The sequence below is a fragment of the Ictalurus furcatus genome, chromosome 12 (assembly GCF_023375685.1).
Source record: "Ictalurus furcatus strain D&B chromosome 12, Billie_1.0, whole genome shotgun sequence".
Lineage (NCBI taxonomy): Eukaryota > Metazoa > Chordata > Actinopteri > Siluriformes > Ictaluridae > Ictalurus > Ictalurus furcatus.
In genome coordinates, this window is record NC_071266.1 from 24,510,615 (window position 1) to 24,523,235 (window position 12,621).

Below are 12,621 nucleotides of genomic sequence, written 5' to 3' on the forward strand. Positions count from 1 at the left end.
CTGTCTTGTTGCTTAGTAAGCAGCAAATACTGTTTATTCTTGCTAGTGGGATATAATAATGATAATGAGTCTTTATTGGTCACATATACATGGAAGTTGGGGTCAGAGTGCAGGGTCGGCCATGATACAGCGCCCCTGGAGCAGAGAGGGTTAAGGGCCTTGCTCAAGGGCCCAACAGTGGCAGCTTGGCAGTGCTGGGGCTCGAACCCCTGACCTTCTGATCAGTAACCCAGAGCCTTAACTGCTAAGCTACTACTGCCCGGGTTGCAGAATCAAATTCTTTTTTTCACATACTCCAGCATGCTAGGAAGCTGGGGTCAGAGATGATACAACGCCCCTGGAGCAGAGAGGGTTAAGGGCCTTGTTCAAGGGCCCAACAGCTTGGGTTTGAACCCCCGACCTTATGATCATTAACCCAGAGCCTTTACCACTTCCCCCTTGGTGTTATTTATCTCTTTATTTATTTTTTTGTGTTTGTGTAATAATTTAGAAAATGAAGCCTTAAGTAACAAGCTTTGTTATTACAAAAAACGACACTTGTCAATTATAACAGCTAAAACCAGCTAGGAACAAAACTCACCTGTTGTTGTCAAAGATTTCAAAGCCGTAAATATCCAGCACTCCGATCACCGTGTTTTTGCCGTGCAGAGCCGCGTTGTAGTTCTTCACCTCGATCACAGTGTTAATTCGACCAACAATCCAACCAAACAACCTCTCATATAAAGCCTACAGGAAGAGAAGCAGAGACCTAAAGTGATGCACTGGAGTGATTCCACTTCCAGAAGCTAATTTCAATTTATCAGTTATAAAAAAAAAAAAAAAATGTGCTATATTTTATCGCTAAACCAGTATTACGGCGTTCATCCAAACAGTGTGTTTGTACTGACTCAAAGCAGTAGGAATTATAACACGTACTGTAACAGACGCTGTGACGTCAAATGTAAATAATATAAAGACATTGTGTTTGAACGGGAAATTCTGAAATATTTCAGTTTCAGACAAGGATATTTTAGTTAAAAAACAAATACTATATTTATTACAATTACTATAGTATATTGTAATATTACATAGTATTTGAGTAAAGTATTGCATTAGTTTTTTGGGGTTTTTTTTCCATAAAGTGACATATTTCACAGCTAAGGGTTGGGAGGTTAAAACAAGATATTATATTTGGGGGTTAATATTATTTTTCTTTGCCTGTAATTCATAGTAATGTAATCTAAAACTATAAGATGTTTAGAGATGAGCAGATAAACTGTAATGACAGACTATAGACAAAAGTTTTGTTTATTTAGTCATTAATAATGACGTGATACGGACTACCAAGGTTATTAAGATCAGCTCTCGAATTCAGATTGTCTTTAAAATACTGATGGTTAGCAGTGTCATTTTATTCACATTCTATAAACGAAGTCAGATTCAGACACTTCCTGTTTGTACAGGAAAGGAATGGAGCACCTTGGCGAAAGCGTCTCGGCCGTAGCTGGCCTCCTGCTCGCTGTGCCCCTTTGAGATGACCTCGCCGCCCCCCGTGGCCACCGTACGATACAGCAGCGCTTTATACACACTCTCGTCCTCAGAGGTTGTGAGCTCAGCGATGTGTTTCACCGTGTCTCCTCCGACCAACTCCACGTTCTCTCCATCACTCACAAACTGCAGGTTCCCCTGAGAACGACAAGGAAAAAAGCACAGGCACACGGTACAATCAGAAATAATATGCTTTATTACATTTGTGTGATTGTAAAATTAAGAAATAAAACTGACTTTATTATTAAGATTATGTTAATTATCTAGTTATAAGTAAATAGTATTATTTTATTAAATAGTGTTATATCATCATATTACACTTAGATATATTTCTATTTTATAAAACGAATTGAAAAAGTACATTAAAATATTTTAGAACTAAATAACAAAATGGGTAAAATAAATTCATTCAATATGATAATGTAAATTTACATATTTGAGTTAAAGTGTGTATGTATATATATATATATATATATATATATATATATATATATATATATATATATTAGTTAATAAAAATAGAACTAAATAGCAAAGTGGGTAAAATAAATAAATTCAATATGATAATGTAAATGTATATATATGTATATATAAAATAAAATGTAAGAATAATATATATTAATTTAAATAGTTACTAAAAATCTACTAATTACATACATAAATAATTCTAAACTAAATAAAGAAAATTTGTGTTATGTAAATTATACTGATTACTTATAAATGACACTCAGTAATACTTATATTTACATTTAATTATTGTTTCTTTCATTTATGTATTTCTTGTAAATTTATTAAGTAAATAAATGTATTAAGATGTATTAAGTAATAAAAATTGTATTATTGAGTAATAGAAATAATTACATGTATTATTTTGCTTTTATTTAACTGATAAGCAGATTGAACAGTTTTAATTATACGAGATCCACTCCAGCAGCCAGAGGGATCGTTTTTCTTCTGGATCTCAGTGATGTGTTTGATTTGTGATGCTTTATCGTACCAGGAGGAGGATGGTGGCCAGGATTTTACAGATGGAGTTGATCTCCTCCTGACTGAAGCCAATCACCTGCAGCGCACTCATCACCTCCCTGTGACAACGCCCGTCATCAGTGGAAGACTGAGAGAGAGAGAGAGAGAATGAGAGCATGTCAGAGAGAGAGAGTGTATGAGGGTGTGCCTGCTCACTCAAAGAAAGTTAAATGGGAACTAATGGGAACTAATACAAATAATATGTGAGTATTAGTGTAAATGTTGATTATCATATTGGTTCAGATTGATAAGACAGATAAAGTGGTGCTTGAAAGTTTGTGAACCCTTTACAATTGTCTTCATAAATATGACTTAAAACATCATCAGATTTTATAGTAACTGCAACTAAACGTTTCCTTTAATTGTTGATGAGTCCTGCACATCGGCTTGGAGGAATTTTATCCCGTTCCTCAGTACAGAACGGCTTCATCTCTGGGATGTTGGTGGGTTTCCTCACATGAACTGCCTGCTTCAGGTCCTTCTACAACATTTCTATTGGATTAAGGGACTTTGACTTGGCCGTTCCAAAACATTAACTTTATTCTTCTTTAACTGTTCTTTGGTAGAACGACTTGTGTGCTTAGGGTCGTTGTCTTGCTGCATGACCCACTTTCTCACATGGACAGATGTCCTGACATTTTCCTTTAGAGATGGTATAATTCAGAATTCATTGTTCCATCGGTGATGGTAAGCCGTCCTGGTACAGATGCAGCCAAACAGCCCCAAACCATGATACTACCACCACCATGTTTCACAGATGAGTTTAGGTCATAGTTATGCAGATATATAGAAAATTTCAAGCACCACTATATAATTAGATAAAGGTGGAACAGGTAGAGCTTACAGTGACCAAGGAGCCCTGCTTGGTGTACAAGTACTCTGAAGGATCTTTGTTAAGATGGAGGGACTTCAGCAGGTCAACAGAGCCTCCTCGTAACAACTGGACACACACACACCCACACACACACACACACACACAATAGCATCACAATGATATACACTCGCCCCATGTTTTAGAAGACACACATGTAGAAATCAGCTTTTACTGCTTGATCGTGTGTACAGAAGATTCCACCATGTGTCCAACTGTCCCAACATTACTCCGTGTATTTGTCTCATCAATAACATTTTATTACAAGTCACGAGAACAGCTCAAACTAAACTACCTGCTTTGGTCTTCAATAAAAAATATTTTATTGATTTATTTATGTTTTGTTTTTACACTGTTTTTCTGTCATCCTTAGCCAAGAAGACGGTTTCTGCATAATGCTCTGTTTCTGGGCAACAGTTCTGACTTCTGAGGGGGGCGGGGGGATGGGGGGTTAATGCTGTTATTAAATACGAGCAATTAAACATTGGACAGACTGAAAAAGAGGAGAGGAAATGCCGGCTCTGTCGGCATGCTGTGTGAATTCTCCTCACACAGTTCTCCTCACCTCATCGCTCGAGCTTATAATCGATCTCAGCTAGAGACCGGACAGCAGGACTGTTCATGTAATCCCGTTCGTTGGGGTCATTCGTTTTTGTTAGTACCTACCTGCAGTATTTTCTAATGAATTTAGTTGTATCTCCCAAAATATACACAAACTAGCTGTCTTGTGCAGCGCTTGCTCGGCCCGGTGAGCGTCAAATCTTAACACCTTTCTCACGCCCACATGAAACTAAAAACCGCATGCAAGAGAGGTAAGTTATTTTTAATTGTCTGTGGTAGCTCAGACTTGATACACCTCATACCTCTAGTCTCAAACAGGTTTTAAAAAAAATAACATAAAAACTGTTGCATGTGTTCTAATCCGACGTGTATTTTTATCCATTCAGAGCACATTATCCGTTCGATCTGAATAACGGTTTAATCCGGATCCAGTTAGGTCCCTAATATCTAACGGATTTCTTCATCTCAAAAGCAGCGTACCTTGAGAAACCCAATCTCAGTCCACATTTGACTGCATTCATACATTTATATCCTAAAGTATGTCTCACCTGGTAGAACGAGTGGAAGTTCCTCTCTCCCTCTTGCTGTTGGATGACCCTTGACTAAACAGGATTTTTTTTTTAAAAAAATGAACACGTGGGAGATAATTCAGTTAAGCAATGTAAATACGAGAAGACATAAATAGACAGACAGCTCTATATTAAAAGCTCATGCACTCAGGCGTGCGAGTGTGAGAGTAAGTCGTAGACAGGACAGTTTACTGCCCATTTCTCACATCTATGTTTCAACACCTTCACAGTTAAAACCACACTTAAGACGGCGTTTATAGAGAAAGTCAAACATGAAGCTGACGCAACTGAAAGTAATTACTCACCACATCAGCAGCTACATAAGTGCTTGAACATATATATATATATATATATATATATATATATATATATATATATATATATATATGTGTGTGTGTGTGTGTGTGTACTTTCAGGATGTTAAATATAAGCACTGACTAACAGTAGATGATTGGTCATGAATATTGAATGGTAAGGCGCCTGTATTTATGTAATGTAAACTGTGAATATTATGATTAATCTTTATAGCACAAAATCTCAGCAAAGATATTAACCAATTACACATAGACACAGGAAGACACACATTGAGCGGAAGAAAGAAGGGCAGCACTGTTCATGCTTGGTTTTTTTCTTCAAGGCAGTGATCATGTCAGGTCTCTTACAAATAGTAAACAAGGTGAATTAAATTAAAAGGGTGAGAAAGATGGTAATTTCAAGTTCCAACTTCTGAGTTAACTCTCACCTTCTCCAGCAGGTAGTTGTTGATGTGTCCTCCTGTCGGGTCTCCATTGAAGTTAAAGTTAATGTCCATGTACTTCCCGAATCGGCTCGAGTTGTCGTTGCGGTTGGTCTTGGCGTTCCCGAAAGCCTCCAGCACACAGTTGGATTTCAGGAGCACGTTCTTCACACTGAAAGATAGAAGTATTCAATAAGGGAAGCCAGTGGAGCAACGGGGAGCTGAGATGGAAAAACCTTTAGTTCAACCGCATTGAGTTCATCTTTTAAAATATATAAGGAATAAAACCCATCGAGGCATGCTGTTATAGTAAAATAAGCAGCGAGGGCGTGGTGTGGTGTGATGTATACTGCAAACCGAGTCACTCTTACATCCCAAACTTGATTATTTTCCAATAACACCATGTTTTATTCCTCTTATATCACAGCAATTTGCCAACACTAAAGAACAACCTGTTGTACTTTTTATCAGTATACACTTTTTACACAGTATACACAAAGTTACATTTAATATTGTGGAACATCTGGAAAATAAGTCAGTTCCTGTTATCATGTACATTATACCAGCTATAAATAGTTGTTCCCTCATAAACTTCTCTTTCTTTCTCTTTTTTAAACTTAACAGGCGAAAAAAAAAAATTCAGCTTGTCATGTTATAGAGTATAGAATATATCCAGAAAGCGCAAACTTTTTTTTTTTGAAGGACTTTCTAGACAACTTCAAAGCTCTGACACTGGAGACTCCTTCCATAGATGTTCAATAAAGGTCTCCTTACACAAACCGTATATGTTTTTTGTTCGTTAAATAATGGATTTTTTTTTTAATTGCTCATTAGTGTTCGATTAGTGGAGTGTCCGCCATTCGAGTCCCTGGGATTTTGCTGTTACTGCTGTTATAGGAACGATTTGCCTTGCGGCTGTAGCTGCCGTCAGAGACGCTGTTATAGAAAATTAATCAACACCTTCTTACCAACAAGAATTGAACATTAAGCAGCACTGTGCTATACCTTATACCTTAATATTCATAAAATAGTCAATTGTGGAAAGCAAAAATCTGAATCAAATGAAAAGCAACAACAAACAAGGAAACTAGACAATATGGATTTAGTTCCATATTTAGTTTTCCCACTTAAGTGTAATTTAGACCAAACATGTGTATTGTTTTTTTTATGTGCTTCTATTCTGTACTATTAGGCAGGTGGTATTTGTTTAATACGCTGATGGAAGTTTACCAGATGGTTCTACCATTTGAATTAGAAATAAATGATTAATTTAAAGTTACAGTACTGCTCTGCAAAGTCTTTTGAGTGATTTATGCTGCTTATTTTCCAGTTGGTAAATACAACTATCAGTCACAGTTTATTAGGTGTTTAACTGATTTCTTTACAGCTGTGAGCCAAGAATAAAGACACACAGAAAACTGTTACAACTCTTTGGTGAAACACACATACCAAAATATTAAGCTAGAAAAATAATAGACCAGAATCTTTCCAGTTTCATAATAAGTTCATAATAAATAATAATAATGATTTTTTTTTTAATCCTGCCACGTACAGAACTTTGGGTTGGAACTAAATACAATAACACTAATGATTATTTGCAGATTAAGAGCTGTGACTTTGTTTATGTTCTCACCTCTCGACCTCTTCCCTTTGGCTGGGGTTGGTGATCGCTGCGATGTACTGCATGATGTATTTGCTGGCTTCCGTCTTCCCTGCTCCACTTTCACCTGGGAAACACACAGATTGGTGTTAAACAGCATCCTCTATTGTTTACTTCATAAACTCGATCTTGAACCTGTATGTCTGTAACCAAAACATTGCTACATCCATTATATTTTGACTCTGGAAAAGCAATTTCAGTAGTATGTTGCTGATTGTTGGTTATTAAGAGTTATTCGTTGTACTCAAGTATGGAATAAAGTGCGTCCTGTTATAGAGAAACGATCAACGATGAGGTGATATAATATGGCTTTCCAAGGACATCCCGAAGTGTTTTATTCCTCTTAAACTACAGCAATTTGCCAAAAGTATTAATCAACGACACGTCGTCCTTTTTATCCTTTTATTGTAGCTTTTAATGTTGTGACATGTCTGTGAGTCAAGTTAGTTTTTCTTATCACTTACATTATGACAGCTATAAACAGTTCTTCCCTCACCATCGTTCTCACATCTTTTTTCTTTCTTAGACACAAAAAACAGCTCGTCAAGTCAGCATGTAAACTTACTCAGCAACCGCAATGGCGACTCCGTCCATGTGAAATAAAAGTCTCCTCACCCTGTCAGTGATTTTCTTTGTTGAGTTACAACCCGTTTTTAATCTGTTTAATGGTAATCTATGTGGAGTGTCTGCCATACAGGTCCCTGTGAATTAGCTGACCAATCGGATTCAGCGGCGCTATGGTATAATAAAGCATTAATAAAGTGTAACTCTGGTCTCCAGGTGTAAATATTGAAACTTGCCGTTCAGGTATTGTTCATGTTGGTGATTATGATTGAGGTGAAAGATTCATCTGATTTGTGCTGTCGGTTTCTATAGCATAACCTAAACAGTCCAGCGTTTGTTGACAGTGAAGTTACTTCCCTTTTCAAGCTCGTCTCTCCTCAACCCAACCCCTAATTATCTAAAACGTTTTTGTTTATGACCTGAAATGACAATGCAGGTGTCTTTCGCTCTTCTCTTCATGGCTTTGTAGGCCGCATCGGCTACTGCGTAGAGATGAGGCGGATTTTCATACAGCTCTCTCCCTCTGTACGCATCAATGGCCTCCTTCCCGTAGATGTCCATCTGCCTGTAGGGATTCACCGACACCACCACCTCGCCGATAAACGTGTAGATTCGGGCCTTCTCGAACCTGAAAACACAACAATCAGTCTAGCAGCATAAACAAAACAAAACGTTCACTGTCTGTGAAGGCATTAAGAAGGAAACGTATGTAGAAGTTTTCACCCATTATTTATACATCATATACTGTATGTTTTGCCCTACAGAGTATTTTATTTGTAAGAAATGTGCATGTTAATGTACTTTAATCTTCCGTAGGGGGGAAAAAAAAAACAAAATAACATATAAATAGCTAAGTTTTTTTTTCCACACTAGTCAAATATTTCAATATTTTAGCACTACACAAACGTTCCAATCATCCACGTGCTTTTCTATCGTGAGAATACAAACACTCAAATCAATCAACTTAAAGCTAATATCTGCGCAACAGTCAGAGTCAAGTCTTCCGCTGTCTTTTAAGTTTTTCTGGATAACTTTGCACTTTTATACGGTTTCTCGGTATCATGACACTTTGGTTTTATACTGTCTTATTAACAAGAGGTAGAAAAAGGAGAGTTTATAGCTGCTGTAACGCAAACGATATCAGGAACTGACTTTTTTTTTTCTCGGACATTACAAAACATTAAACGTAACTATAAACGGATTAAAAGTGCAACACTGATCGTTAACGACTAAAATTGTCAATGTTGGCAAATCTCTTCGATTTAAGAGGAATTAGACACTTTGGGAGGTGCTGATTATTCTCCTATAACAGCACATTCCCACTGTTACAGCGTTACAAAAAGGAAGCAGTGTATAAATACAGTTTAAGTGGTTAATCATGAGAAGTCACTGTTGCTGGGCTTATTAATGTTTGTGGCACATTTGTTTACCCAAGCACATGATTAGATATGTACCATGAACTTTATGGTTTAAGTCTTTTATATGGACAATATACATAATGTCATAGTGACAGTGGAAACAACACAAGACCATTAATATTACCACTTCTCTCATCGAGTGCATTCTCGATCAGTAATAAAATTCTCTCATCGAGTGCAAACTTTCACAGGTTACACAGAAAGGTCAGCATTGAGTCACAATTTGGACTTTGGAAATACCAGGAAATCACATAGAGTCTTGTTGTAAATACAATGAACATGACCCAGTTTGAATGTAGGATGATATTCAAAGAAATGGCCTATATTCGGTTTTCCAGAATTAAACTTTGCGACTAAAAATGCCGACAACTGTAATTGAACAAATTAAAGGAATAAGGTTTAATCATTTGTATTTAAGTGGTTTATTATTGTTTATTTAACGTGCTTTTCTTGGTATCGTTTAAATGGAAAAAAAACCCTTTATAGCCATGGTTCTCAAACTGGGGTCTATGAAGCCTAGCCAGGTCCACGGTTTTCTACTTCGGTTACAATGGCGGAAACTTCAACCTACCTTTATCAAAATTATTACACCGGTAAATAACGTCAAAAGGAATCAAATGACAATTTCAATAAAAATTCCAACAAAATTTTATTGTACTCGTTTAAATAATGCACCTGCATTTGTAAATAGTTTGTTTTTGAAACCAGTCTCTGAGGAGGTCCATATTTTATTTTATGTTATTTTTTTTACAGTTAAAGCGGACGCTCTTCTTAGCTTAAGAGCTATGCAGAGACAACAGTAAGAATATTAATAGATGAATGAATAAGAGTAGTAAATCAATTCAGTCACATAAACCTCACAATAGCACTACACAGTAAAATCCTTAGTGTTGAATTAACACCCAGAGTGTTCATTTGTGTCCAGTGGACTTATATAAACACTGTAGGGTGTGCATTCAGCACTCCGGGTGTTAAATCAACACTGGGGATTTTGCTGTGTATGAACATTACCAACACCACTTAGAACTTAGTGCACCTGTGGCTTATTTCTTAAACGAACAACGGAGCTTGACATGAATTTCAACGATCAGTTAAACCAGAAGCTATGTAGCATTGAGTGTCTGTCAGAGTGACATAAACTACACCCACATTTGACAGGAAGTGATATGAAGGTGGGAAGTGAGAACAGGAAGTGCGACACATGGCTCGAGATGACTGGTCTTTTCTGTTTCATAAAAACCGAATGACTGGGTGTGTTTGGTCAGACATGGCAGACGTTTTTGTTCGGCTTATCTCACACTCATATTACAATCTTTATCAACATTTAAATATGTTTGAATAATACAGGAATCTTATTCAAATAGGAGACAGTAAAGTCTGACCCGTATGTAACACAGTGTTGTAATTAAGAATTTAGAAATTGCAGAAATGTAATATGTAGCTCATTTCTTTTTAATGGTACATTATTATATCCAGGAATGTGTGATATACATTATGTAGCTTCACAGAGGATTATAACACTTGCTGTAAATGCATAGCAGTGAAGCAGCGTCTATATAAACCGTGTATATTAGGTGCTCCTGTATTATGAATCTACTGTATAATTTGCCCTGTATATAATTATTTGTATTACTTGTAATTCTCATCCACTGTGGTGTAAGGCCTCGTCACAAATTGAGATAAGAAACGTCATAAATGTTGCCGTTACCATGAAACCCATCTTCCCGAGTTGTCATGGAAACACTGAAAAACACAACGCAAAATGCGTAGAGAGGGAGACGTGTGGTTTTGACTCAAAACTCATAAACAGATGAATCAGACTAAGACACACGATGTCAGAGAAAGCTCTCTGAGAGCAATTAAAGAATTGAAGGTGCTTAGGTTGCATCACCGTCTTAAGACGGTGACTAGAGTTAATGTTTGTTTTGGTTCACTTTAATAATGTATACGCAGTACACACACAGTGCAAAGCGATGTCCCGCCAGTGCTGAATTGTGTAAGCCAGACATTAGTCACACCCGAAGCATCGTACATATCGTTCACCACCCCCCATACCAAAAGGGAGTGGTCAGAAAGTACCATACACATTGGTTAGCCTTTAAAATAGCAGGTTTTTCAGTCATCATTTTAACAAAAAAACACAAATCAACATCTTTTAAGATGATGAAGGTGAATTTGAGTTTGAAACTAAGTCGGTTTTGAGGTCTTTGTAGATCTTCTCAGCGTTTCTACAACACGCTAGTTTTATTATTCCTTTCATTGGCATATTTTGCTCATGTCCTCTTACCTGAGCTTCAGGTTCTCCAGGAACTGCTCCATGGTCACTTCGTCCAGGAGCACGAAGTCCGACTTGCCAAACTCGAAGCCTTCCAATTCCGCCATCCCTGCAGTGGATGGAGAAACGAGTGGATGATGACAGGAACGACAGAGAAAGAGAGAGGGAAGTAGCACAAGCCGGTAGAGGAGGCTGAAGCAGAATGAGTGGGTGTGGCGTAAAGCAGCCTTCTTTTGGTTCATCTGCGGCTACATTTAGGAAAGAGCTGTGGTTTGTACGCTACAGCACGTCATCCTGTGTGTGTGTGTGTGTGTGTGTGTGTGTATAGAGTATCGCATGAGTAGTTCTTCCTTAACATGTCTCTCTATATGCATGTCTTTTTCTCACACACACATTAAATACAATGTGTGTGTTGATGTTTAGTGGTACAGGAGCTGTGACGCTGCACTGGAATTTTATCTTTTGGGAATAAACACAGCATTTCCTGCTTTGAGATCAGTCCTCCAGATGTGTGCATATAAAGCTCGTGGGAAACCGCTTTACATTTTGTGTAGGTTTCTTTATCTAAAGCCCGTTACTAAAAGCTAACAGAGGAAAGACCAGACATCACAGTGAAGTCCAACTTCCATCATCACCGAAAACAGGAAGATGACTGGAACTCCACATATGGAAGAACAAACAGAGAAGTTCTTCTTCCACATAAAGGTCACCCGGTGGAATCCATAACTAGGACTAATGGTGTGGTTGGGGCTTATGAGTGTTTTCATTGCAATTTTGTTTTACAGGCAGTAGATGGCTGTAAAATTTACAATACTAAATTACCAGAAATAATTCATCTGGTATATGTTGAGGTGTATATTGGTGGATTTTGGTTATTAAGGCAAATATGAGAGAAAATTTTACTTGTTTCATACTAGCTCCTGAAGAAAACTCAGGTCAAAGATAAGAGTCTGGGGTCCCTAAGCTCATCAGGCTGGAAAAGGTCACAAAACCATCTCTAAAGAGTTTGCACTCGACCAATACACAGTCAGGCAGATTGTGTACAAATGGAGGAAATTTATGATCATTGTTACCATCCACAAAAATCACTCCAAGAGCAAGATGTATAATAGCCACAAAGGAACCCAGAGTAACTTCGAAGCAACTAAAGGCCTCTCTCACATTGGATAATCTTAATGTTCACCATCAGGAGAACACTGAACAACAATGGAGTACATGGCAGGGTTGCAAGGAGAGAGCTACTGCTTCCAAAAAAGCACACTGCTGCCGGTCTGCATTTGCTAAAGATCACGTGGACAAGCCAGAAGGCTATTGGAAAAATGTTTTGTGAATGGATGAGGTCAAAATAGACCTTTTTTGATTTAAATTAAGCTTTATGTTTGGAGAAAGGAAAACACTGCATTCCAGCATTATC

The 12,621-nt window shown here is 37.4% G+C and overlaps 1 protein-coding gene across 1 annotated transcript in view; it reads right to left on the minus strand.

Moving 5' to 3' along the window:
* The window catches only part of myo1g (myosin IG), a 42,342-nt gene extending 30,388 nt beyond the window's left edge, over nt 1–11,954 (minus strand). The window contains exons 1-9 of the mRNA XM_053638047.1: nt 11,220–11,954; nt 7,934–8,142; nt 6,924–7,017; nt 5,297–5,462; nt 4,534–4,587; nt 3,398–3,493; nt 2,525–2,641; nt 1,459–1,665; nt 581–726 (exon numbers count right to left, since the gene is read on the minus strand). Coding sequence (XP_053494022.1) covers nt 581–726; nt 1,459–1,665; nt 2,525–2,641; nt 3,398–3,493; nt 4,534–4,587; nt 5,297–5,462; nt 6,924–7,017; nt 7,934–8,142; nt 11,220–11,449 — 1,319 coding nt within the window. The 5' untranslated portion in view covers nt 11,450–11,954. The remainder of the gene's footprint in view (nt 1–580; nt 727–1,458; nt 1,666–2,524; nt 2,642–3,397; nt 3,494–4,533; nt 4,588–5,296; nt 5,463–6,923; nt 7,018–7,933; nt 8,143–11,219) is intronic.
* Nucleotides 11,955–12,621: the final 667 nt, after the last annotated feature.